Source organism: Mytilus edulis, chromosome 10, assembly GCF_963676685.1.
Source record: "Mytilus edulis chromosome 10, xbMytEdul2.2, whole genome shotgun sequence".
NCBI classification, from domain to species: domain Eukaryota; kingdom Metazoa; phylum Mollusca; class Bivalvia; order Mytilida; family Mytilidae; genus Mytilus; species Mytilus edulis.
Genome location: NC_092353.1, coordinates 54,820,480 through 54,848,427, shown reverse-complemented (window position 1 = coordinate 54,848,427; position 27,948 = coordinate 54,820,480). Strand labels below are relative to the sequence as shown.

Here is a 27,948-nt window from a genome sequence, read left to right as displayed (position 1 = left end):
CCACAAACAAATTACACATAGCTCCATTCACAGTTATCACCCAATGATAGGAATACATAATCATGTCATAATCTCTAACTTCTCATATATGGAACATTATATACTTGAAAATCATCTAAAATTTATAAACCTTCAGAACACCATTCTTAAAAAAATTTGCTAAATTTGAAATAGATCCACCAATGCACCAATGCATACTTGAGTATGTGTTGAAGATGTGAAAAATTAGAGCTATTTTCCAAATGCATGTAGGTTAAATGTTTGGTTGGCTTGTTTTCTTTATTTGTTTAAATGTTTGCTCAAGCATCCAATTACATTAGACAAGCTAAAGCCTCACACATGACTGCAATTGTAAACTTCAAATTTTGAGTAAAAATTTGCCGACTATCTGACGTTACATTCCACTATTTAGAAACACGAAAGAAAGCAACTTAAATTTTAAGATAGTCCAGTCTAAATGATAAACTTTTGAACCAAGAGGCCCGTTGTTGAAATTTGAGTTATATTCTAATGGCCTGTGGAGATGAGTTTTACAGCCTAGGTCAGTAGGCCTGTGGTTGTGTATTAAGACTGAGATACAGATCAACAAATATTTAAAATCTAAATACCTGATAAAGAAAATATTGGGTATATGATACAACAAACCAACAACATAATAACATTCAGATAAAAACTGAAATTAGAGGTCACCGTACAGACTTAAGCATATAACAGGCTATTATTTGAACTTGGAATTATTTTTAATTATGGAATTTGCATAATTTCTTATGTTTAATTTTTTTAATAAATTCCATGTTTATTTGGTATTATGATCTTTTGAGTGGTTAATAACACTTTCCATACAATTTATTTTGGTTAGATAGTGTTGTGCGCGGCACAGTACATTCTATTGAAAATATACTATTTTCTTTGTAATAGAAAGTGTTGTGCGCAGCACAGAACATTTCAGTACAGAATAAGCATGGAATTTATTAAAAAATTCAATAACAAGAAATCAAGCAAATTCCATAATTAAAAATAATTCCAAGTTCAAATAATAGCCTGTTATATGACAAATCTCCATATAGTTCTGATCTTAGCAACAACAAAAACTAAAACTTTTAATAATGACTAAGTTTGTTTTTTATTTTGATGATATACATTCAAATTACACTCAATTTAACAAGTATTCACATCAACAAAAGGGAAGTAACTCACTGATACAAAGGGGAAGTAATTCACTGCCATGAGTTATCTATAATGGTGAATCATGAAAAATTCTGTTCAATATGATCAGAGTGTTTTTTTAGAAGGCTTGTATATTATACTCAGAGTCATTATTTTGCAAAATCAGTATTGTTTGTATTTAAAAAAAAAAAAGCAAATCTGCTTTCAATTTGCTTTATCTTCATACGGGCAAAATTGAAAAGGAATACTGTGTTTGTTTATTCTACGTTCTTGGAATTCTGTCTCAAATGCATTTAACTCTTATCTTTTTTAATTTTTCAATTTATTAAATTATTAATGTTGAAAATTTACACAAATATTCAAGACAGCAACCCAGTGACACATATTAACCAACAATTTATATCTAATTTTACTCATCCATTCATCAGATCTCAAATGCATTTACTGTGAAAGTACTTTTATTCGTGGGGTACCAATTTTCGTGCTTTTCGTGGATGACTTTAACCAGTGGAGTGTACCCATTTAATCTTTAATAACCTTAATTGCACAACTTTTGATCTTTTTATTCTCATAAAAAATATTTTTGATAGATGAAAGTCAGATTTCCGGTATTGATATGCTAGTATGATGAAATGTTCATTTTATATCCTCATAGTTCTCGTACACATGGGAAATAATAATTTCATGCTGGGCTAGATTTTAATTAGAATTATTTGACAATTCAAGATACGCTTGTAGTATTTGTTTATGTTACTGTTTTCTTTAGGTGACATGTTTATGGCCTAATTAACACCTTTGATGTTCTTTAATTTGTCAATCACTTTATCTTGGGTTAATTAGTGTTGTCACTAAGATTTACACTGGTCAATGTTTACTTTGCAATTTCCTTCAATCCAGAATATTTGTAACCTCTGTGTCTAAAGGCTTTAATTTTTTCAATATTTTTTTTAAGAAAACTAAAATCCATGAATTTAAAACCCACGAACATGTAAATATTGCTCAAACCAAGAATATTGATACCCACGAATTAAAGTACTTTCACAGTAACTCTTATCTTTTTTAATTTTTTAATTTATTAAATTATTAATGTTGAAAATTTATACAAATATTAACAAGACAGTGACCCAGTAACACTGTTAACCAACAATTTATATCTAAATTTACTCATCCATTCATCAGAGATGGTCAAGTAGAAGATGACATGACTATCAGAGAACTTGAATAATCACTATTTTACGAAATGTTCCTTTGATCTGATAATTTCCTTTCTCAACGGAGTCGAGTGATATGAAAATTATCGCTAGAAACTAAGGAGGCACGTGCTTGTTGTCAATGAAATGAACATCAATGAAATGAACAAAGTCATCATAAGTAAAAAAGCGATAAATAGATTATCATTGGTCATCTCAACTCAATTGCTTTTCTCACTTTTGCCTTATCGGCTCAAGCGAGAAAATCTATCTCGTTCAGATAACCAACGATAATCTATAAATATATATCACTACTTATGTGGCATCAAATATTGAGGAAATCCTCTATGTCAAAATTAAATATATGCATAATGTAGAGGAAATGGTTTACAGTGCAAGCTAAATAATGAAAATAATATGTTTCATATGACACAAAACAAATGTTAAAACATAAATACCAACAAATATTACTTTATACATATATATTGAAATTCAAAACTCGCTTTCATACAAAAAATGGTAAAAATGACCATATAAACTTTATATCTACAGTAAATGATAAACATCTTAAAAAATGTTCCTAATCAATAACCTGTCGTTTAATTTTTTTATCATATACAAATGGTTGTCAAAGGCAAAGGGCATATTTACCTGTGTGAATTGAAAAATTCAAGTGAATCAATATGATTTATTTATTGATAGGTTGGTGTTTAATGCCCCTTTCCGCACTAGGGTTATTTCATGGCAGCCATTTTTTATTGGTGGAGGACCCAGAGTGCCCATAGAGAACATGAGGTATGTTGAGCATGCTTATAATATGACACCTTTGTCAGAGCTTTCTTTGTTATTAACCTTGTTGTATGCTTAATACTTTTTGTGTTTGTTTTAAAAACTCATATTCTTGAGTTGACAGACAGGATTATCTCTTTCAAAACCTTTTCCAAAATCATTCAGATAAGGAAATAGATACGAGGTTTAAAATGGATTTATGAAAGATAAATTATGTGAAAGCTTCATTATAATCTATTAACTGGTTTAGTAGGGAATTATTGGTACCAAATGTTTCACTTACTTTGACAACAAAAGCCATGTCTTGCCAAAAATATCAAATTGGAGGTGCACAATGTTTCATTGAAATACAGTCCATGATTTAAGAAAACTTTATTCTATATTATCAAACAGATATTTCATTTTTTTCCCCTCAAAAACCATTAGAATAAAAAGTCCCTGACTAATATTATATCAAATTGTTAAATACGGTAATTTTTCAACTAGATGTTAATTTATGCATAAATTCTTAAAATGAAATGAACAAACATCCATACTTAATGTGATACTAAAAGATATACAAAATGTTTACATATATACAAACAATGTAAAACTATGTACAATTAGAATGTGAAAGCCCGCTGATAAAACATCCCTGGGGTATCAATATGGCACAGTGTACAGAAATGTCACTGGAATGGGTTTGTCTCAAAACCTTTTTTTCTGAAAAACAAAAATTGTAGGGGTGTTCTCAGAACTGATAAAACAAAGTTTTTCAAAATGCTATATCTTAAAGTGAAAGTTTTTTCAATAGATCAAATAAAAAATGTACACAAAATTGTGATTAATGTGTCCTATCATACCTATCATGTTACAATATCAAAATATTTCATTATTTTCATGTCAAAATTTTAAATGCCTATTTTTCCTGATTCTATTTTTTTGTTATCTCAAAGCAGATCTTCAAATCTTAATAAGGTAAGAAGGGTTTTATGTACAATGTTAACACAAACTGTTCACAGGACATTCTTTTAACTTTCAAATTACACCGTAAAAATAAGCATTGATTAATCTCCCTCTAAAGTTTTCTCTTATTTATGATACGAAAAATTATTCAAGCAGTGTAGTGCTAATATTTTTGAAGGGTAAAATATAATAACCTATGCTTTCAATATATAGAATTTGCTGCATTTATTTTTTTTCTAAACAATACTAAACAAATGAGGTAAAATGATTTTTTTTGGGGGGTTTAGGCATATGATAGTACCTTTTCTCTTAATTTTAAATTCATCTATAGTTTTGGGATAAGAAATATATCATTAGAAAATTATGAGAAAGCAGCAGTCATCATTCTTTACAATCAGCCGTTCAAGGAATTTTGGATTTGAATATGCATGTTCTGTGAGGGTTTTATTACAAATATATTTACTTTTTCAACATACAGTAAAATAAAGACTGTTAAAAAAATTGGAAAGTACAACTGAATAAAGAAAAGGAAACTAATTTCAAGTTTTGAAACTAAAGGTTAGAGCATGGATCTTAAAGGCAAATTGTGAAAATAATATGGTGTAACAAATTAGTGTATATGAAAATTGCTGCAAGAAACTGATAAATAGTGCTCTGCTGTTATTTCTTTAACAACAGGAAATACTATAAAACTACAAAATTAGTTTCATTCAGTTGGTGATTAGATTAAAATTCAGTTTTTTTATTGAACGTTTCAATAAGAGATCCATTATTTCATTTTCTAAGAGCTTCAGGTCCTTACTTTATTGAATAAGGTACAAAAAGTCCTAAGAACAAAAATGAGGCCAGTCAAATGCGAAGAGTAGCTTCGATCGACAAGCACCATTCATTTTAAGATTGCCGAAAAGGGATGTTTTCATTAGTACGTTATGCCATATAAATAAACATATTTATATTATCCTCGTCTCTCTTCATATATTTATGTTCTATCAACCATTCAATTTGTTCTTTAATCAGTTTTTTAGAGGGTAGAAACATATTTCGTAATATTTCTACAAGTTCAGTTTGTAAAGCTGCGTTGGTTATTCGCTTTCTCATCTTCATAATCTTTACAATTGCTTCCTGCAAATATAAAACAATTAATAAATTTCAGCTTTTCAATACAAAATCAATTCAAAGACACTTTCAAACTATAAATTCACAGATTTTAATGTCCTAATTTAATTCCAACAACTGGAAAGTAAAAAACTAAAGACTTTAAAACTTCTAGAAAAGAAAACAAAGTGGAGAGTTTGAAGTTCACAAACAAGTTTAACACCAGCACTTATTGTGCCTGTCCCAAGCCTGTATAAACGTATTTACACTTTTGGTATTTAGCTGAATCTTGACTCCGAATGACCTTAGATCTACTCTAAATCACCTTTTGACGTCAAGCAACAATCACTTTTAAATTGTTATGTCAAATATTTCATTTTTTTAATTATGATGTCAAAGTTTACGGGAACCTGTGTGATTTTACGTAATGGCGGACAAATTTGCAAACAAGTGTAAATACGTCTATTTCAGTGGTTGTTGTTTGATGCAGTATATCATGTTTGTTTTTTTGTTTATTGTTTTATTCATAAATAAGGCTGTTATTTTTCCTCGTTTTTACTGTTTAACATTTATTATGTCAGGGTCTTTTATAGCTTGCAATATGTGTTTTGCTCATTGTTGAGGCTGTACAGTGACCTATAGTTTTTAATTGCTATGTCATTTGGTCTCTGGTGGTCCAATATTGGAGGGATTTACGAAAGAAGAAGAAAAAGAAGAAGAAGAAGGTGGTGAGTTGTTTCATTGACAATCATACCACTTTTAAGAATTAAAGGCTGACACATTAATATGTCCATAGATGTTTAAAGGATTAATGGTATATTTGTGTTAGTCTGTAGTATTCTATTCAATGGTTTCTTTCTTGCAACATCTTACTGTGGTTTCGGAAAACAACTTAAATAAGTGAATGATCTAATGAAATAGTTTTTTTTAAATGGTGAAAAATATCTTTGATAGCGTTACTTGCCTTAGATAAATAGTGTCAATCACTTACCTAAGGTCAAAAGTGCTAAACACTCGCCAAAGTTCAATAATGAGAACAACTTGCCAAAGGTAAATAAAGCAAACCCACTTGTATAATGTCAGCAATGTCAGTTACTTTCCAAGAGTCAACAGTGTCAAATTAAAAGACAACAAGTAGAGCTGTGACCTATTGCTCACAGATTTCGCGAAGGAGTAGGGACGGTAAGGGCCGATTTTGGCCTCAAATTTCAGGTCCATCTAGCGGAAGTTTTTGGACACTTTTTAAACACTTTTAGTGTCTATTTCAATTGATTCGATTAGTTTATGTGAAAGCTTTTAACTGGTTTAGTCATTAAAAACGCTCTGATTCAAGCTAAAATATGAAAAATCTATCAAATAAGTATTTGAAACTAGGTTATAACAAAGAGAAAATGTTTTACCTGAACACGTAATATCCTAAGCTGCATGATGCCTTCATTGTCCTCCTCTTGACTCTTCTCTGTAGATAACTGTAAACGTCCTACTAAGTTTATTTTACCTCTTTTCTGTACCTTTCCATTTTTACTGTAATAAAATATCAATATCTTTTGAAGAGGGTGGTAAAGGGTTATTTCCATGCAACATGTTTTGCCATTTTTATTTAACATGCAGCCGTGAAAATGTCGGTTATTGACTGTGTTTTGTGAAATTGGTAAAAAGATCAACATGCAGGAAATTTTTAATTATTCCTTCATCGTGAAATGGCAATTATATTTCGTGTTCTTCCATGCAGATACCCCCCTTTATGCCCCTCTTTGAAGTAACAGTTGTACAAGATATAATACATGAATCATGTCTTTGTGCACTTACTTCTGGTATTATTTTTATTTTTATTTTTAGATATACATGTTGCCTGTGGGAAACAAAAAAATATTCCAAAGGTGGAGTTATTGCACTTTTTGGTGTTTTCTCAGAGTTTGAATAAGATTCCATGATGAAATCTTCCTGTTTTTTTATCTTGTAGAAGAATATTCAGGACCAACTTAGTTTTAAACATACAAAATGATAGTAAAATTAAAATAACATCTGTCTGTTTAACAGGCATGCATCTCCTACATGGAAATTTGCACATGCACAATTGTCCATTTGTAATTTTTAAAGTTTCTACAACTTTTGCATTCCATTTTGGTTAAACTAATAGCAAATTTTTCTTGGTCATTTAAAAAATTACAAAAACTTTGGATAAATAATTTTCCATTTTCCTTCTGACAACATATATGGTCTTTCAATGTGCATACATGTAAAATACACTTACATAAGTGAGAATTCCTGGTTTACCCAGAACTGTGTACTATCAGTGAATTCTTTCAATGATTTAGTCTCAGGTGAACACAATAATAGCTGCCTTTTAATCTTAGGAAATGCTACTAGTGACTGCAATAGAAATTTTATATAATTAGTATGAAATTAAATTGTTTCTAGAAATACAATGATGATAATTTTTTTTTTTAATTTTAAACATATTTTATTAATAATCAGCTGTTACATCAACCCTAAGTTGCCCAGGGAAGCAACTAAGGCCCCCCCTCCCCCGATTTTTACACTTATTTGTCGGGGAAAAACAAATGAGGAAAAAAATCCCCACAATGATGATAATTGATGGCTGTTAAATGTCCAGTAGTACATTTCAATGCATATTCAGGGGGAGAACATTTTACTGAATATAAATATGAGCCCTGCACTGAAATAGACAAGCACACTACCACAAATACACTGATGGATTTAAATTAGAAAAAAATAAAGATACTTTTTAATGAGGAATCAAACCAAAAACATAAAAATAAATGGGAACTTTGTGTAATGATTGAAAAAGATTGACATGGGTTATATATGCCCCTGTCACTGAGTGTTGAGGCCAAAAACATATGTTTAGAAGTCAACATACAATCTTTAAATGATTCGAAATAAACAGCTGCGCCATGAGCGCATGATACGCCCGACATCTTGTGTGGAAGTTTTATGCAATAATCATAAATAGTTTCTGAGGAAGTTTTAAGCAATAACCATTTATTGTTTTTGCGACACGGCGGGACATGTGAAACCCCCCCACCCTGTTTTTTTTTACAAATATCACTAAAATAAAATTTTGAATCAAACCAAAAAGTATACAGATCTTTAAATTAGTATAACAAAGAAGTGTGTACAGTTTCAAGCAATAATCATAAATTGTTTTTGAGATACGGCGCGACATGTAAAAAAAACCCTCCCCTTTTTTACAAAATACTCAATAACTCAAAAATAAATTTTGAGTCATCACCAAAAAGTATACAGATCTTTAGATTAATATAACAAAGAAGTGTGTAAAGTTTTAAGCAATAATCATAAATCGTTTTTGAGATACGGCACGACATGTAAAAAAAACCTCCCCCTTTTTTACAAAATACTCAATAACTCAAAAATGAAATTTTGAATAATCACCAAAAAGTATACAGATCTTTAGATTAATATAACAAAGAAGTGTGTAAAGTTTTAAGCAAAAATCATAAATCGTTTTTGAGATACGGCGCGACATGTAAAAAAAACCTCCCCCTTTTTTTACAAAATACTCAAAAACTCAAAAATGAAATTTTGAATCATCACCAAAAAGTATACAGATATTAAGATTATTATAACTAAGAAGTGTGTAAAGTTTTAAGCAATAATCAAGAAAAGTTTTTGAGATACAGTGCGACATGTGAAAAAAAACACACCCCTGTTTTAGTTACAAAGTGCCGTAACTCAAAAAGTTTAAATCTTATTTTCACCAAAAAGTATACAGATCATTTGACCATCATAAGAAACAACTATATAAAGTTTCATGAAATTTGGATAAGTCGTTCTCAAGTTACGGTGCGACATGTTTACGCCGGACAGACGGACAGACGGACGGACGGACGGACGGACAGACGGACGGACGGACACCGGACATTTGTATACCATAATACGTCCCGTCAAAATTTTGACGGGCGTATAAAAAATGCCTAAACCATATTTCAAGCAGTATAAAATAATACTTTTCAAACAAATAAGAAACTCTTTTTTAATACACTACTACCTTTTAAAATATTTATCAAGCACTTAAAAAAATGAATTCGACAGATATGATGCAGTAAGGTTGAGAATTAAACTCACCATTAGTGTTCTTCTCAATTCTGTATCTGGTAGTTCTGTTGCTAAACGTAAACTCTCATAACTTATTTTATCTTTAGGTCTCTGATTCCAGGCAAATAATACTCCCATTTGAAATGTTGTGACTTCTAAGTCAAACTTGCCTGTATCGTTACCAAAAGTAATCTGAAAAGAAACATTGAAATCTTATAAAGGCGATAATCCAATTTTATAATTATATTTACTGACAATAATCACATATTTTATGACAAATTTTTGAATTTGCTGGTGATGCATCCATGAATTTGGATTGTGATTGAATATTTGACACAGCATAGATTTGTGACAAAAAATGAATGTGTCAAAGAACTTAAAAACTTGAAACTGGACATTTACCTATAATGGTCCAAAATCTAAGTACATGGTTAGAATCAGCATACCAAAGAACCCTAAGAATTAAATTTGTGATGAAAATAATAAAATCAAATCAAACCAAAGTTGAATTCTTGAACCCTTTGGACCTCAAATTGGACCAATTTGATAAAGAGCCCAAAATAAATACATGGTTAGATTCTTTGGGTCAGGTGAGCTAAAATAAGATGTGGTATGATTGACTTTGAAACAACTATCTTACAGAATCCAAATGATGTAGATTCTTTATTGGTATTAATATTGATTTTGTTATCAGTATATTAAAAGCAAACTGAATATTATTGTTATATACATGTATACATTCATGGATCTACAATCTGTCGATACCTGTATCTTGACTGTTTATGACGTCTTTACACTTAATCCATTGGATGTTGGATGTGTACGGATTGATAATTTAGTCTTAGATGTATGATTTTTTTTATTATAAGTTGTTTGTGGCTTTGAACTAGATGTTAGTAACTGCCAGTACTCTCAGATTTGTACGTAGTGTCTTTTTGTTGTTGGGATATACAAGTAGGCGGCCACATCCATTGTGTGTAGTATTACATCTGATGAGTTAAGCCCTTTTCAACTGATTTTTATACTTCATTCTTATGTTGTTATGTTACACCACTGTCCAAGGTTAGGGGGAGGATTGGGATTCTGCTAACATGTTTAACGCCGCCACATTCTGTATGCATGTGCCTGTCCCAAGTCAGGAGCCTCTAATTCAGTAGTTGTCATTTCTTGATGTGTTACATTTTTGTTTTTCGTTCATTTCTTGCACATATATTAGGCTGTTAGTTTTGTTGTTTGAATTGTTTTACATTTGTCATTTCAGGCCTTTTGTAGCTGACTATGTGACTATGCGGTATGGGCTTTGCTCATTGTTGAAGGCCGTGTGGTGACCTATAGTTGTTTAATTCTGTGTTATTTGGTCTCTTGTGGAAAGTTGTCTCATTGGCAATCATACCACATCTTCTTTTTTATAGATGTAGATGTAGGCAACTATAGATGACAGTACAGCCTTCAACGATGAGCAAATTCAATAAGGTAATGTACTCAGATATAAGCTGAATACTTACAATTCCATTAGACATCAGATGATGCCACTGTAGTTTACGACCACTGTGTTTCTGTCGGTAAAACTCCTCCACTTGTGGGATATAGTCTTCTAATTCCATTGGCAGTGTTACAGCTATTCTATCACTAGACCTGGCCCATGCTCCAGCATTAAGGATTTTTATATTTATAGAATCTAGAAAGAAATTAAATTTTTGTTCAATATGATAACAATATTTTACTTCCAAATTGTATCTTTTATATAACTTATTTGATTTTTTTTATTGCTATTTGTTTTTTTTTTAAACACCTTGACTTCTAATGTGTATAAAGTAGAAAATATATATCTTTTTCTACCTGTTCTTACTTCATATTGACAATGATTGATGGAAGCAATTGATAACATCTTGACAACGTTTGAAGAGTGAAATTACAGGATTTATTTCACATGTGAATTATAACATCTCATTCTATCCTTGGGTCTCAGACATTTGTTGACAATTTACTTATATTGTGTATTGACTACAGTCAACCTGTTATAAGTGAAAGGGGAAGGAACTTAACTTAACCATTCCACTGATCTGAGATTTCGTATCAATCCAGTTTGACTCATCGGAATTAAATATAAATTGAGCAAATGTGAATTTAACTTGAACCTGATAAATTTCCTGGACTTATCATCAGAATTTTCCACAAAACAAACAGTCCCAAAATGAATTTTTACTGTACAACATTGTAACGGTGCAAAAATTGCACATATATAAACAAAAACATAAAATTAAATGAACATGCACTATACTGACCTGCAATTCCTTCATTGTTGTTCCGGTGAGCATCTTTAAATTCTTGATTGAGATCATCACTGACTTTAATATCTTGGAACATTCTGGCTAATTTATTTACATAGTCTGCAGGCATACCTACTTCCTATAAGTATAAAAATACATATATTTTATCTAAATAAATTCAAACAAAAAAGCCAGTTTTTCAATATCTTACTTACAATTGAAGTCAGATGCTATTAAATGATTGTCCTCAGGACTGTTCCAGGTTTAAATATATGAGCCAGGTGAGCTAACAATTGATTAATATAATCAAAAGGCATTTGTATTCAACTTTTCTACATTTTTTTAAAACTTGAGTGCACATGGTTCGGCTAAAAGGAAGTGCAGACAGACCTTTTTCATTGGGATTGGGCCTTCATTCTTCCAAGAATTTGGGATTTACACTTATCAGGATTCTGGAATAAATGATTAATTTTTCAGAACTCAGGAAAGAATGCCTTATTTTTGTTATTTGGGATTCAGCATTTTTTATCAGGAATTTGGGACAACACCCACTCCTATCCCCTCTGGTAAGGTAATGATCCACTCAAGCTGTATTGTCACTTACCCTTAACCACTCCACCATATTTTCTTCTTTCTCATTATCTGCTGATGTGTCTAATATCAATCGCCGTGTTAGATGTGCCTTGTGATACCTCATAAAAACATCTTTATTCTGTACATACTTTAACACAAGTAACTGAAATTTAAATTATTAAATGTGAAATACTAAATTGATATTTTTGATAAAGTAACTTGAATTAATTAAAGATTCAAAAAGTTAATGACTTTTTAATATTTAGATATTATATCATTTCAGTTGAAATATATGAAAAAAAAAATAATGAACAAGTGTACACACACAGACTATTTCGACCAAGAATTTTTATAGAATATTGAAGGTACAAGTAGACCTATAAAAGTAAAAGGCAAAAAGTGCATTGTAGGCAAAGTTTAAAATTATAACTTGTTTAGAGGACCAACACAGAGGAAGTTAAGATTACGCAGAGGGCTATTCAGCTGCTCGTAACATTCTATGAACAATAATGTGTCCGTAGTTCACAGATGCCCCATCCGTATTATCATTTTCTCTGTTCAGTGGACCGTAAAAATGGGGTAAAATCTCTTATTTGGCATAAAAAGTAGAAAGATCATATCATAGGGAACATGTGTACTAAGTTTCAAGTTGATTGGACTTCCACTTTATCAAAAACAACCTAGACCAAAAACTTAAACCTGAAAACTTTAACAGGAAGCAGGAGACAAACAAACAGACAGACGCATGAACAGATGGACAAACTACAAACAGACGGCAAAAAGACAGACAAAAGAATAGACGCCCAGACCAGAAAACATAATGCCCATAAATGGGGCATAAAAATAGGTTAAACTTAGACATAATTTACTTACCACATCTTTTAATTTAGTTTCCACTTCCTCTGAGGTGAGTTTCTTACTTAATGGTGTTTTACGTAACAACATATCACAGTAATTAGCTAAAAGTTCAGGACACTTTGACTCAGGCTGTGTTTTGGCACCAATACTGAAATACAATATCAAAATATTATTAAAACTCCGAAGCATGCCATGTAGGTTTGGCTTTTGTCCAACACTAGAAAACATATGCTAACCTAAAGTTGTGTATTTTCAACTAACTTTTTTTTGAAGTCTTGGACATTTAATACACATTAAGGTGGTACCTAACATTTGAACTAAAATTAATTTGGCTTGTTTAATTTTCTTTAAATTTTGACAAAGTATTTAGTTTGACCCATTGACAAAAATATAAAAATTTCAAAAACTTTGAAATAACCGTTTAATCAGAAAAATTACATGGGTTATATAGCAGTTTGACAAAAACTTATTTTGATCATTGAGAAGCTTAATATTCCCTTAACAACACGTCATTAAAACGTTCTGCTGATTTTACAGAGTTATCTCCCTGTAGTGTTAGGTATCACCTTAAATTTCATACTAAATATACATCATGTAATTGGAATTTTGTCATAGTAAACACAAATCAATAAATTCCACAACTTATCTTATTCATATTCTGACATTTTTTCAAACTGTGATTAAGCCAATAAGAATTCTAAATAAATGTAGTTAATTTTCATTAGAATTAAGTTCAAAATCAATATTAAATCATTCAAAACCATATTGAGATTTAGTTCAGCGAAAGAAAAGAAATTCAGATATTATAAACTCTCAAACTATGTAAAAATATTATAGCCCTGTCATTGTGAGGCGTGTTACAGACTGACAATCTTTATGCCAGAGAAATCTGGTCCTCTTCATGGCCTAAACTAAGATTTATATCAAAATTTCAATATACGATCTGTGTTCTAGACTGAATAACAAAGCACCATAACACAATTTAATTTTCATATCTGATATTTGATCTTTTTGCTTTTTCCAAACACAATTTCAGCTTTAAAATAATATGGCTGGCTATTTATTCAATATTCTGACTCACCCTTTATTTTTCATAGGAATTTCTAGACGGAATACTGATGTGTCATTCACAACTGACTTGTAAGCCTGAAAAAAAAATTGATATAGACGATTAAAAAACATCTGAAAGTCTGAAAGTAAAGTCTTATAAATACAAATTACATTAGTTTTAAGGTGTTTAGAAAAATTATTATAAAAGAAGAAATACTTAAAATTAAAGTTTGTCAGGGGTTCAATTAACATTTTTTACTAAAAAGTCCTGGACCTTTACAACAGTTTAGGATAAAAGGTCCAAACAATGACCTTTGATTGGATCAATTTTAAGATTTTTTTTGTCCTTCTCACTAAAGCAATTTGCCTATCAGAGTGGGTTGGTTTTTTTTTATATTATATTTACAGGTCATGGTTTCAAATTGGAGCCAAGGTCAATCTCTCTCCTATTGAGACTGTAATTTTCAGATTAAAATAAATTTGAAATTTGAAATTTGAATATGTATCTACATGTATTGCTAGATTCAAGTTATGTACTTTTTTCTACTCCAGGAATAGATAACCTCAGCTGTATTTGAAAACCAGGTGCTCCGCAGGGCGCAGCTTTATACGACCGCAGAGGTCGAACTTGAACAGTTGGGGCAAGTATGGACAAAACATTCAAGCGTGATACAGCTCTGAATTTGGATTGTGATCAAATTTTTGACATTACATGGTTTTTTTTTACACAAAACAAATGTCAAGATTTTACAAATCAATTAAAGATTTCTTCTTCAAACTTTTTAAATCTAAAATTAAATAGTTGATCATGACACAGCATAGGTTTCTGACACAGAACGAATGTGGTCTAATGAACTTAAAAGTTTTTTTTTGCCTTTGAGCAATTCACTATGCTGTTGAATATTAATCCTCTCAAAAAAATGTTTGAAGAAATTTTCTTTTTATTTATGAAATCTGAAATGAGAAAAATTTAACCCCCCCCTTTTTTTTCACATCCCCGTTTCCCTTTTTCCAAAACTGATATCAATTCAAATTTCTAAAGGAGTTTGCAACAATAACTACTCTTTTAAATACATCATAAAATATTAAAATGCAAAATAAAGTGCTTGTTATCACTGAATGGTAAAGATTGGTTGGTAGTAAAAGTGAATATACATTGTTTATTGTATAAAACAATAAAAAAAACTTCATCAGCAACATTTTATATTGGCAAATTTCCAATGAAGTTATTTACATAAAGTTATTGGCAAATAAAAATAGAAAATGACATCATAGTCATGTCTGGCAAATTTCCAACATATATTATCAACTACTATTCTATACAAAGAAAGATAACTCCAATTGAAAATTAATTGCTATTGCACAATATTGTGCAATTAGATATTTCTTGCTATTGTGCAATACTGTGCAATTGAAAATTTCTTGCTATTGCACAATACTTGATATGGAATCCTGATTTGGACCAACTTGAAAACTGGGCCCATAATCAAAAATCAAAATACATATTTAGATAAAGCATATCAAATAAGCCCAAGAATTTAATTTTTGTTAAAATCAAACTTAGTTTAATTTTGGACCCTTTGGACCTTAATGTAGACCAATTTGAAAACTGGACCAAAAATTAAGAATCTACATACACAGTTAGATTTGGAATATCAAAGAATCCATTTATTCAATTTTTGATGAAATCAAACAAAGTTTAATTTTGGACCCCCATTTGGACCAACTTGAAAACTAAGCCAATAATTAAAAATCTAAGTACATTTTTAAATTCAGCATATCAAAGAACCCCAAGGATTCAATTTTTGTTAAAATCAAACTAAGTTTAATTTTGGACCCTTTGGACCTTTATGTAGACCAATTTGAAAACGGGACCAAAATTAAGAATCTACATACATAGTTAGATTCGGCATATCAAAGAACCCCAATTATTCAATTTTTGAGGAAATCACACAAAGTTCAATTTTGGACCCTTTGGGCCCCTTATTCCTAAACTGTAAGGACCAAAACTCCCAAAATCAAACCCAACCTTTCTTTTATGGTCATAAACCTTGTGTTTAAATTTCATAGATTTCTATTTACTTATACTAAAGTTATGGTGCAAAAACCAAAAATAATGCTTATTTGGGCCCCTTTTTGGCCCCTAATTCATAAACTGTTGTGACCTCAACTCCAAAAATTAATCCCAACCTTCCTTTTGTGGTCATAAACCTTGTGTTAAAATTTCATTGATTTCTATTTACTTATACTAAAGTTATTGTGCGAAAACCAAGAATAATGCTTATTTGGGCCCTTTTTTGGCCCTTATTTCCTAAACTGTTGGAACCAAAACTCCCAAAATCAATCCCAACCTTCCTGATGTGGTCATAAACCTTTGTATCAAAATTTCATAGATTTCTATTCACTTAAACTAAAGTTATAGTGCGAAAACCAAGAAAATGCTTATTTGGGCCCTTTTTGGCCCTTAATTCCTAAAATGTTGGGACCAAAACTCCCAAAATCAATCCCAACCTTCCTTTTGTGGTCATAAACCTTGTGTTAAAATTTCATTGATTTCTATTCACTTTTACTAAAGTTAGAGTGCGAAAACTAAAAGTATTCGGACGACGACGACGACGACGACGCCAACGTTTTAGCAATATACGACCAAAAAATTAAAATTTTTGCAGCCGTATAAAAAAGCTTTCAGAATGTTGGGTCCTAAATGTTTTTTAATTTGTGCTTTATTTGGCCATTTTCCTTTTTTATTGAAGTGACACTGCTGGGTCTTCTAAAGACAAAACATCTATCTGGCGTACAATTATTTTTATCCTGGTATTTATGATGAGTTTATGTAAGTTATCAGCATTTTAATACACATAATATTACTTCCATATATATACATGTGTTGAAGGCCGTACTTTAACCTATAATGGTTTACTTTTTAAATTGTTATTTGTATGGAGAGTTGTCTCATTGGCACTCACACCACATCTTCCTATATCTATGTAAGCATCATTCATAATGTCATTAGTCACATAGTGTGCTAGTGACCTAATATGATATATATGGGGTCAGTAAATTACATATGGGGTAAGAGTAAGGCTCGTATACCTATAAGAATTTACTGACCACATATATATCGTATTAGGTCACTATGGCCTATCACTCAGGCCTATTAAAGTGATCAAGTCTTCAATACCGTTAGTATTAAGAACCTACACATTGATCTATACAAAAACAAATGCCAACAATAACAACTTGTAATCTTTAAATGTGTTTAATGAATTTATTTCAATCGTTCATCATCAATTTCTTTGTTTGTTGAAACTTAGATTTTTTCCTCAACACCATGTTGTTTTTATAAAGGGACGTAACACCACAACTAACATTGTATTGAAATAAGACCCTACCTAATAACCTAATATGGAACCCTTCTAACCTAATATGGCATATACAAGGTCTCCACGTAGTAGCTTTTAACCAATCATATTCCTAGAAATGTATAGGAGGAACAATATATACCCAAACTTACTTTATCTCTAGATGTTAGGAATCGTGGATCATCCATAAAAGCATCTTTGACTAGAGTACTAAATCTGTTAAATAATTCTAATAACTGTTCTACATATTTCTCTGAATCCTGAAAAAGAGGCAAGATAGGTGTCATAAAAATACTAAACAAGCAGAGCCAGGAACAAACTTTTCACAGATTGATTAATGGATTGTTGCATGCTTGCTTTAACATTTAGTAGCAAGTATTACAGATTCTGTATTAAAGCATGCAAAAAATATAACGAGGGTGCACACACTGAAATGTCTCACCTTCTTTACTAATCATTAATAGTATGTTGATAGTCCTAAATATAAAGCTTTATTACAACTGTCACATAAATTTAACATTAACCAAGAAAACTAAACATTGACCAATGAACCATGAAAATAAGGTCAAGGTCAGATGAACCATGCAAGGCAGTACAGCTAACAATTCTTCCATACAACAAATATAGTTGACCTTTTGCAGGCCAAAACACAAAATGCTAAACACTGAGCAATGAACTGTGAAAATGAGGTGAAGGTCAAACAAAACCTGTGCGACTGACATAGATCATAAAATATTTGCATACATCAAATATAGTTGACCTATTGCATATAGTATAAGAAAAAAGACCAAAACTCAAAAAAACTTAACTTAGACCACTGAACCATGAAAATAAGTTCAAGGTCAGATGACACCTGCCCGCTAGACATGTACACCTTACAATCATTCCATACACCAAATATAGTAGACCTATTGCATACAGTATAAGTAAAACAGACAAAAACACGAAAACTTAACTTAACTTTGACCACTGAACCATGAAAATGAGGTAAAGGTCAGATGACACCTGCACACTAGATACATATACCTTACAATTATTCCATACACCAAATATAGTAGACCTATTGCATACAGTATAAGTAAAACAGACCAAAACACAAAAACATAACTATAACCACTGAACCATGAAAATGAGGTCAAGGTCAGATGACACCTGCAAGTTGGACATGTACACCTTACAGTCCTTCCATACACCGAATATACAAAACCTATTGCTTATAGTATCTGAGATATGGACTTGACCACCAAATCTTAACCTTGTTCACTGATCCATGAAATGAGTTCTAGGTCAAGTGAAAACTGTCGTACTGCCATGAGGACCTTGCAAGGTACGCACATACCAACTATAGTTATCCTATTACTTATAATAAGAGAGAATTTAACATAACTTTTTTTCAAGTAGTCACTAAACCATGAAAATGAGGTCAAGGACATTGGACATGTGACTGACAGAAACTTTGTAGCGTGAGGCATCTTTATACAAAGTATGAAGCATTCAGGTCTTCCGCCTTCTAAAATATAAAGCTTTTATAAAGTTAGCTAAAGCCGCTCCTGCTGCAGTCGCCACCGGATCACTATCCCTATGTCAAGCTTTCTGCGACAAAAGTCGCAGGCTCGACAAAAAATGATTGATTTTCTTGCTATGTTTGCAATATAGATAGGCGGTTTCAGTCTGTTTAATATATATTGGGATTTTATTGGACAATGAAAATTGACATACAATGTCCAAATTAACCTTGAAATGAAGTTAATGTTTATTGTCATGTAATAACCACTTACTGTTGTAATGGACTCTGCTGCAGCCATCATATCTGCTAAGCCTTGATTGAAAATATAATGTTCTAAATCTACGAGCATCTGTGTTATACCATCTGGTACCCTGTCCATTAGACTGAACATAAGTCGTAATCCTGAAATGTACAAATAAATATCTTTTTATTTGATTCAAAGTTATTTTTATTAAATTTATTGAATGTAAATGGGTTCTGGTTTACATGCCAGATATACCCTTTTAACATGTGTATCATTATAAATGAGTTACTATAAATTTAGAATCTATTGCGTGCATTTGTTTTTGCAATTTCAGATTGCAAATTCTATTTTATTGAGATACTCATCCACAAATGATCCAGTAGCATTATTCGCAATAATTTCTGAATTTCAGTACCTTTTTAAAGCAGTAGAAATGAATTTGCAAAGAAACTTTATACGATCCTTAGTAGTTCATAACTTCATTTTATATTATTTTTTCTTAAGATTAATTTTTCTTAAGATATTTCAAGGTAACTCCTATTCATAAGTCAATTTTAATTGAATGGTAATCTCTGAATACAGAATGCTTGCTTCTACAGATGGATAACAATAAGTGTTTATAACAGCAGGTCCTCATTTTGGTGGTGTTTCCTTTTTTTACAATACTTAACTATGTAATGTTATTAACATTGTTTTATACTGTGTTTTATACTTGTGTATGCTTCTTGAAAGTACAGTGAAACCTGTTTAAATTGAATCTCTTTGGAACTTTAGATTTTTATCATTTTTTTTCAGGTTTTAGGTTTAATCAGGTTCAAAAGGTATAACATTTGATACGACTGGACTCCAGAACATGCTTGGTCAAGACAGGTTTCCAGTTTATGCAAGATTCCGTTTAAGGATGTTCGCTGCTCAGTTTCAAAATAAATAATTTTTTCATGAAACTAGTATGTATTGATAGGGAATAAATTGAGGAATAAAAAAATTAAAAAAATTATAGGGGTCAATGTGCTTGTTTTGGAGATATTAGCCATTGGAATTTTGGCAGAAAAATGTTCTCTCTTGATTTTTCATAGCTTTATCATTGACCAGTTAAAGTTCTCAAATACTATTAAAAAATAAATAAAATTTTATAAGACTTTTACAAATGATTTATAATTATACATGTAAAAGATTTATAAAAAGAAAAATGGGGGTTCATGGGGATTTTTTTTAGGGCATTCAAATGGATAAAACCAGAGGATTCCGAAAATCTGACAAAAATTCCAAAACATGACAAGCAGACATCCTTAAACAGGTTTCACTGTAGTATTCTTCTTTTATTGATTAAGACCTCTAAAACGCATATTCAATATTGAAAAGCTAGTGACTTATTTAGACCACTCAGTCACAGAGTCTTTCAACAAATTACAGTTTTTTTCAACTACATCAGACAGTACTTACTTTCTGTTTCATTACTTTTGATCATTTGAGCACATTCTTTTAATATGGTTTCTTTAAATGCAGTCACTAGTACTGTAACACAACATTCTGTTAACTGTAAAATAACAATATTATAAGGTTTCTTTAAATGCAGTCACTAGTACAGTAACACAACATTCTGTTAACTGTAAAATAACAATATTAAGTATACATATATATGACCCCCATATATGCATTTCTTTTTGAATTCCCAATGAACAGGATGAATGGTTAAAAAAAAATTTCTTGCATGTTCTTGTATGACCATTTTTGTAGTAAACATTACCAGGTATCATGATAATTTTGGTTTTTTCTCGCTGCATTAAAGACCCTTTTGTGGCCTTGTTCTGTTGTCTGCTCTTTGGTCAGTTTCTTGTCTCTTTCACATATTCTTATGTCCGTTCTAAATCATATCATAAATCAACTCTGTCTTTAAACATCTTATCTCTTTATTCCAAACTTTTCTCTACATTGACATAACCCCTTTTCAACAAATTGAACAATTGACAGTTGAGATAAATCAATCTATATAATAGTTCAAGAATTTTTGTTGCACTGTAAGATATATTTTGTTGTTAGGTTGCTGTTTCATCAATGTCAAATTTGAATTTGTAATTATTCATTGGATACTTGTAAGTTTTCTTGGATTTTGTGAGAACAGGTTAACCATAAATTTAAATGTTCAACAATTTACAAATTTTCTGTATTAAGGTTGTATGCAGGCTTTGGCTAAATCATGGAAACAGATGTCGAGGAAAAAGACAGTTTTCCTCAATTCAGTAAAAGTTTGTACAAACAAACAGAAATGAATCCACAGTACCCCCAACAACTGATTAATTGTTGGTGTTGTAATGCCACTTTTAAGCACCACTTTTGGGCTATTTCTAGCGGCCAGTTTTTGTAGGTGGCGGAAGCTGGAGTGCCTGGAGAAAACCATGACCTTCGTTAGAAAAACTGACAATCTTAGTCAACTAAGATTGGAGTCAAGTGCATCTGCACTAGCAGGGTTCGAACTCACAACCTCAGTGTTGACTTCCCATTTGACATTTCATACTTACAGTAGCAACTGAGTTACATCCCCATCCTGTCTCCAGGTATCGCCTAGCTCTGGCCTCCTCTTCTTTCAGTTTGGAGTCAGCATATCTCATATAATTCTGTACACCATTAGCTTCTAAGTATTGTGGAGCTTTTAATTTGTAAAACTTTTCTGTTGCTTCTAAGTAGGCTTTCTCAAAATTCTCTCTGTAAATCTTCAATTTGTCTTCTACATCTGAACTTAAATTTACTGGAAAAATATAACAAATTATGTATTTTAATAGTGAAATATTGACTATTGGATTGATCAAGTTGTTAATACAACTGAGTACTATGACACTTACTTGTAACTTTTGAGGCAATACTTATATTTAAACCATTTTTCAAATTTAAAGCAATGAATACTTAAAGTACTTATTTTGAATTATACATTTATTTCAGCTGAGAAAATCTGCCCTACAAAAGGACATCAAATATCCTTATGTTTATAAATCTAACTTTCAATACATATCAATTGAAAATAATACTTTATGAATTTCATGAAACATAGACTGTTTACCTTCACAAAAAATACTAAATTTCGATTTGACACACAAATTACTGAAAGCAATATTTTGCGGTTTTATTGTGTTGTTGTCTCACTGGCATTTACCCTAAATTTCCTTTTATTCCATAAGCAAACTGTTATTCAACAGTCAACACAAAAAAAGAAGACATAAAATTGAGTGGAATAAGCATGGTGGGAAAACCAAAATCCAACTGAACTGTTGAATATCACTCACAGATTTATTGATTGATTGTTGGTGTTTTAACACCACTCTTTGGGCTATTTCGTGGTGGACAGTTTTTATTGGTGGAGGAAGCTGAAGTGCAAAGAGAAGACCACTGACCTTCCATAGGAAAACTGACAATCCTAGTCAATTGAGATTGGAGTTGAGTGCACCAGCACAAGCTAGGTTCCAACTCACAACCTTACTGCATGAAGTACACAAGTAAACATGGACTTACCATAAGACTCTCTAACACCTATAACAAGTTGAGAATCGAAAGCCTCTCCATTTCTCTCAGCATGTAACAATTTCATTGCACTATCCTGTAGCCTCTGTTTGATATTAGAAAATATATTTTGATTCCAGCTATCTAACATCAACTGTAAAGAAAAATAAATTATGACAATCTCTTTGAAGAAAATTAAATGGGGAATGTGTCCATAGGACACAGATGATGCCCCCGCTTGCATATAATGTTATGAAGATACATACGTACGGTTGTACATATGTTACGTATAAAGGTAAAACTTCATGCCCCCTCTGCTATGGCAGGGGGATAACAAATTAGAGGAAAAGCTGTATATATTATAAATGTATGTGTTAAGATTTTTTCAGGATGCCAGTTCTTATAAATACTCCCCCTGTTACATTTTCATTATAATAAAAACCTTGCAAAATTTCTGAACTTACATGTACAGTACACTTTAAAGAATAGAAAATTCTTTGTTTCTTTCTTCAGTCATCAATTACATTCTAAATGACAGTTGTAAACTTTAAAAGTGTCAATTTTTAATTGTAACAGTAATAATTTACCTTTCTAACTAAGCTCTCCTCTCCTGGAGTTTTCTTTGGTACACTACCATGTGGTTTACCCGATAGTGAGGTAACAAGCTGCATGAATGGTTTAGGTAAATAGTCACACTGAGTGAAGAATTTACCCCATTCTGCTATGTATGCTTTTAGTAATGCTGAATCTTCTTGGTTTTTTAATACCCTCTGAAATTATCCAACAGATTTAATGAATTGAAGAATGTAAACTCACTTTTATTTGAATGAACTTTATCAATGATTTTCAAAATGGCCACCTTGAGTTTGTTGGGAGAGGAAAATATAGAATATATTTCCTCATTACCTATATTTGTATATCATGCATATATGTACTGAATTAAATACATGTTCAAATTCAGTTTGGTTTTGAAAGAAAAAATTCATAAAATTGAGATATCCTAATAACTAAACAGTCTCACATTACAGTCATCAATTAAATCCATCTATAGTATATACGACTGACAAAATATCATTAAATAAACTGTTGACACAGAGGCATGTCTGAAATGTCAATACAAAATTAAGAAAAAGACGATCTGATATTTGGCAACATTGCTAATTAATTAAATGTTGGTCTTTTGTTTGTATGTATTACTTTTTTTTAATGTCTTTTGTGCTGTCCAGTGATTTTTGTGATTCCTGTTGTCAGATATAATGGTTAGTATGGTTTGTTTTCAGTGTTGCATAATAACAAGAATGAATCAATAAAGGCATGGATAAGGCTTGTTGTCATAAACATTTTGAGTATGATTATTGAGCAGTCTGAGTACTGAGTAAAGTTTTATGACCGAGATCCCTGAATCATAAAACAACAACTCACAACAGTTACAAAACAAGAATGTGTCCCCAGTACACAGATGCCCCACACAACTATCATTTTCTATTTTCAGTGGACCATGAAATTGGGGTCAAACCTCTTATTTGGCATTAAAATTAGAAAGATCATAAGGAACATGTGTACTAAGTTTCAAGTTGATTGGACTTCAACTTCATCAAAAACTACCTTGACCAAAAACTTTAACCTGAAGCGGGATGAACGGACGTACAGACCAGAAAACATAATGCCCCTATACTATCGTAGGTGGGTCATAAAAACATCCCCTGATAAAAATAGGGTTTTCTTGACAGATTAAACTAGAAGTTTTATAAACAAACTCTGTAATAAATGTAGTTGTTAAACAATGCGTTTAGCAATATTGACAAAACTTACTGATTGAGCATGCTGTATGAATTCTAGTATATCATCTTGTAAAGCTTGATACATCTTCTGTGGACCTTTGTCATCCCAAAGGCATACTGAATGTACTGCACTGTAAAAAGCAAAATAGTGTTAAGCATGGTGTTACATAAAACTGTTTTAATTGGCTTTGATTATTTGCCAGCCTGCTTTTATCATGTTTATAGTTATAAATATTGCTTGGTATTTGAGCTGTGTAAATGGTATATTGGCTTTCAAAAATATTAATACTACTCCAAGATACATGTTTTTTTAAGAAAAGACCTTAGTAAGGAAATCATAAAACCATGAATATTTTTTTATCAGCCTACCTAGAAATCCTATAAATACCTAAAATGGTACCTAATCTTGGATGTCAAGATGACTTGTATTGTAAGGTTGCATGTCTTAAAAAAACTAACATACATCTCATTTTATTCGAACTATATTCAATATAGTATAACAGTGTTAACAATATTTTTTACTTATAAGAATATAAAACTAAGTGGAAACCCTACCAGAACAGATCCTGCCATTCTGCTTTGGTAACTGGTTCCTGTCTGAGTAATTTTAAGGCAGTTGGTCTCATGGAGGGCCATCGGTCCTCAAACTGAGACTGTCCTTGCTGAAAAAAATGAAAATCATTGTTCGTATTATGTGTTTATGTATTAACATTATAACCAATACTATTTGAGAACAGATTTTTATTTATGGATACTTTTTATTCATACATTTTTGTGTGGATTGAACAATTATAAAGTTTATGGATATTTGATTTTGTGATTTTGCCAAATTCTGCATTCAAGCCTTAGTATTGAAAATGTGTTCTTTGATTAACATTTAAATTCATAATTAACTACATGACCTATAACCACAAAATCCATGAAAACATCACAAAATAACAGAGTCCACAGAAATGAAAGTCAATAACTTGCCCAAGTTCATTCTCTATAAATTAGTCCTAGTTCCGCTTCTCAGTAAATATATATTAAAAGCAGATTTGACAGTTAGTTAATTATAATCCCTAATCATATACATTTTTTACACAGAAACAAATTGGGTCATGCATGGTTACCACCAAGACAAGTCCATGAGTCCTTGACCCATTTAGACTCGACTCATCAGTTTTAAAACAGACAAGTCCCAAGGTATATCAAGATCCTTTGACTCAAAGTAATTAAACATTAGGCCGGACTTTTTATTTTATCTGTTTAACGAGAAAATTTGTAAAAAATTAGGGTCGAGGGGGCGAAATAAAAAAAAATAAAAGTGCAAAATTGGTCCAGTCGACACTAAAAATAAAAATAAAACCATTATAAGTGACTTTTTTTTTTTTTTTTTTTTTTTTTAGAATTTATCAAAATACAAGAACAATGAAATGAGAACAGACCAGTATATTAACCCAGAGAAATATAAATACATATAGTTTATATATGTCTCTGGTTAACCCTTCTATTAATATAAACATAAAAACTATGTTTTGATTCTGTATTTCCACTATCCATGGCACCACTCAAATATATCAACCTCGCTGCATATACACTATATATGTATATACCAGTCACCCAGTCAGGAACCTCTTAGTGTATACAGAGACATATATATACACATGTGTATATATGTCTCTGGTGTAATAGTCCCAGAGTTAAGCTACTTTAACCTATAAATTGAAACAATGCTTATACATGGAAATATATACACTAATCAAGAAGATCTAACCAAAAGTATGTTAATGCGTGTGGAATGCGTAATTTTCCCTTTTGGGATCATTTTTTGTCTGTCAGCAGTGCCATTCATGCGTCTGTAGTCATTATCGCAAGAATCCGGATTTCGGTCATAGCGGGTCAGTTTCCGATGAAATCCCGATTCCGATCCTTAGTTCTACAAATTTAAATGTCAGACGAAGAAAAATTTACAAAAATAAACGATGTTTGATATGCTATTTGGAAAGGAATATGACGTTTCTAATGCAATACATGGATGACAAGTTTACTTTAGGCTAATTTCATCAAGTTCTGATGAAGTAATAACTGATTTTGCCGAAAGTTAGAATGATTTGATGTTCGCTCTCGTGTAACAAGTATGAAAAGCATGCCACCAGCTTAAAAATCTTTTAGAAGAAAATATATCGTTTATGCCTTGAATTTCTTTACTTTTAAATGAAAATTGCTGTTTCGTTGACTTGGTAAAAATTAAATATTACCGATAACAAAATTGACTGAAAGCGAGTATCGTGAACAACACATTTTATTTTTTTCTGAGGATTTCGTAACAGTCGGCGGGAAAAATAATAATAAAAGTAAGAAGCACTACTTTTATTTTTATTCTAAAATCGGGAAAGGTAGAGTCGGCGGATCTCGTTAAACAGATAATAAAAAAAGTCTGGCCTTAACAAGATGTGTGTAGAAATCATCATTAATGACAAAAAAAGGTGATATTATCATAAGTTTTCTAAATGGAGTCATGGAAGTTCAAATAGTATATATGCATGTACAACAGAAAAATTGAATTGATGAGTTAGGCTTTGTCAAAGTAAAAATTTCATCATGGTCATGGCAAAATTATGAGTCTTTGTACTACTGTATTGTAAAGTGTAAAGTATGCTACATATGAATTTTCTGTTCCAAGATGATGTAGGGAATGAAACACTAAATATTCATGTACCTGCAACAGCAAGATGAAAACATATGATTGTCAAAAGCATAATATAATTCCTTCTCACATGATGACATGATAAAGCAAACCAAATATAAATATTTCGAAGTGATTTGGTGAACACCAATCTTGATTTCAACAGTTGTTTTTTTTGAATGAATTACACCGGTTGACACAAGGTCAATCAGTTCTTACTGCGACATAAAAATCATAATAACAGAAAATTTATGGGAAAGTTCGCAAATTTCGAGTCAGATTTTATAATAAGCATGATAAAGAAGTAAACAGAGGCGGATCCAGAACTTTTCCTAAGGGGGAGCCCGCTCCAGTCATGGTTTGATGATTTCCTATATAATCAAACAAATTTTTCCCACGAAAGGGGGGCCTGGGCCCCCACCTGAATCCGCCTATGGTAAATTTAAATGAATTCATACGCGATAACATTATACATAATTTAATCTTTTTGATGGATGATGCTACATGTATATACTGGGTTGATATTTATAACAACAGATTTTTAATATATGGAGTACAGAACAGAGGAGTATAATGATGATATACAAGCCTTTTACTCCGAATTTAATAATATACCTTATCCCTATTAGTATTAGTCCGCCATTACTAGACATCGCAAAGGTTCCCATAAAATTTTGAGGTCATAATACAAAATATCTGACACCACAATGGCAAAGTGATTGTTGTAGGACGTCAAAAGTTCAAGCGGCCGGACAGCCAGTATTAGCGGGGGGGGGGGGGGGGGGGGGGTCCTGATCCCGAAATCCCGGGCTCAAAAAGACTAAATCCTGAGGTCCCGAAATGAAAGAAAGTAAATCCCGGCATCCCGAAATCCGAA

General features: G+C 31.4%; 1 protein-coding gene across 1 annotated transcript in view; it reads right to left on the bottom strand.

The window, feature by feature from the left end:
* Nucleotides 1-1,349: 1,349 nt before the first annotated feature.
* Nucleotides 1,350-27,948, bottom strand: part of LOC139492159 (cullin-5-like) — a 27,140-nt gene continuing 541 nt past the window's right edge. The window contains exons 2-19 of the mRNA XM_071280309.1: nt 24,959-25,065; nt 24,435-24,534; nt 23,210-23,392; nt 22,635-22,776; nt 21,650-21,876; nt 20,574-20,667; nt 19,158-19,288; nt 17,532-17,639; nt 14,049-14,113; nt 12,983-13,115; nt 12,141-12,272; nt 11,552-11,675; nt 10,772-10,944; nt 9,297-9,458; nt 7,441-7,559; nt 6,587-6,710; nt 2,216-5,213; nt 1,350-1,466 (exon numbers count right to left, since the gene is read on the bottom strand). Coding sequence (XP_071136410.1) covers nt 5,019-5,213; nt 6,587-6,710; nt 7,441-7,559; nt 9,297-9,458; nt 10,772-10,944; nt 11,552-11,675; nt 12,141-12,272; nt 12,983-13,115; nt 14,049-14,113; nt 17,532-17,639; nt 19,158-19,288; nt 20,574-20,667; nt 21,650-21,876; nt 22,635-22,776; nt 23,210-23,392; nt 24,435-24,534; nt 24,959-25,065 — 2,319 coding nt within the window. The 3' untranslated portion in view covers nt 1,350-1,466; nt 2,216-5,018. The remainder of the gene's footprint in view (nt 1,467-2,215; nt 5,214-6,586; nt 6,711-7,440; nt 7,560-9,296; nt 9,459-10,771; nt 10,945-11,551; nt 11,676-12,140; nt 12,273-12,982; nt 13,116-14,048; nt 14,114-17,531; nt 17,640-19,157; nt 19,289-20,573; nt 20,668-21,649; nt 21,877-22,634; nt 22,777-23,209; nt 23,393-24,434; nt 24,535-24,958; nt 25,066-27,948) is intronic.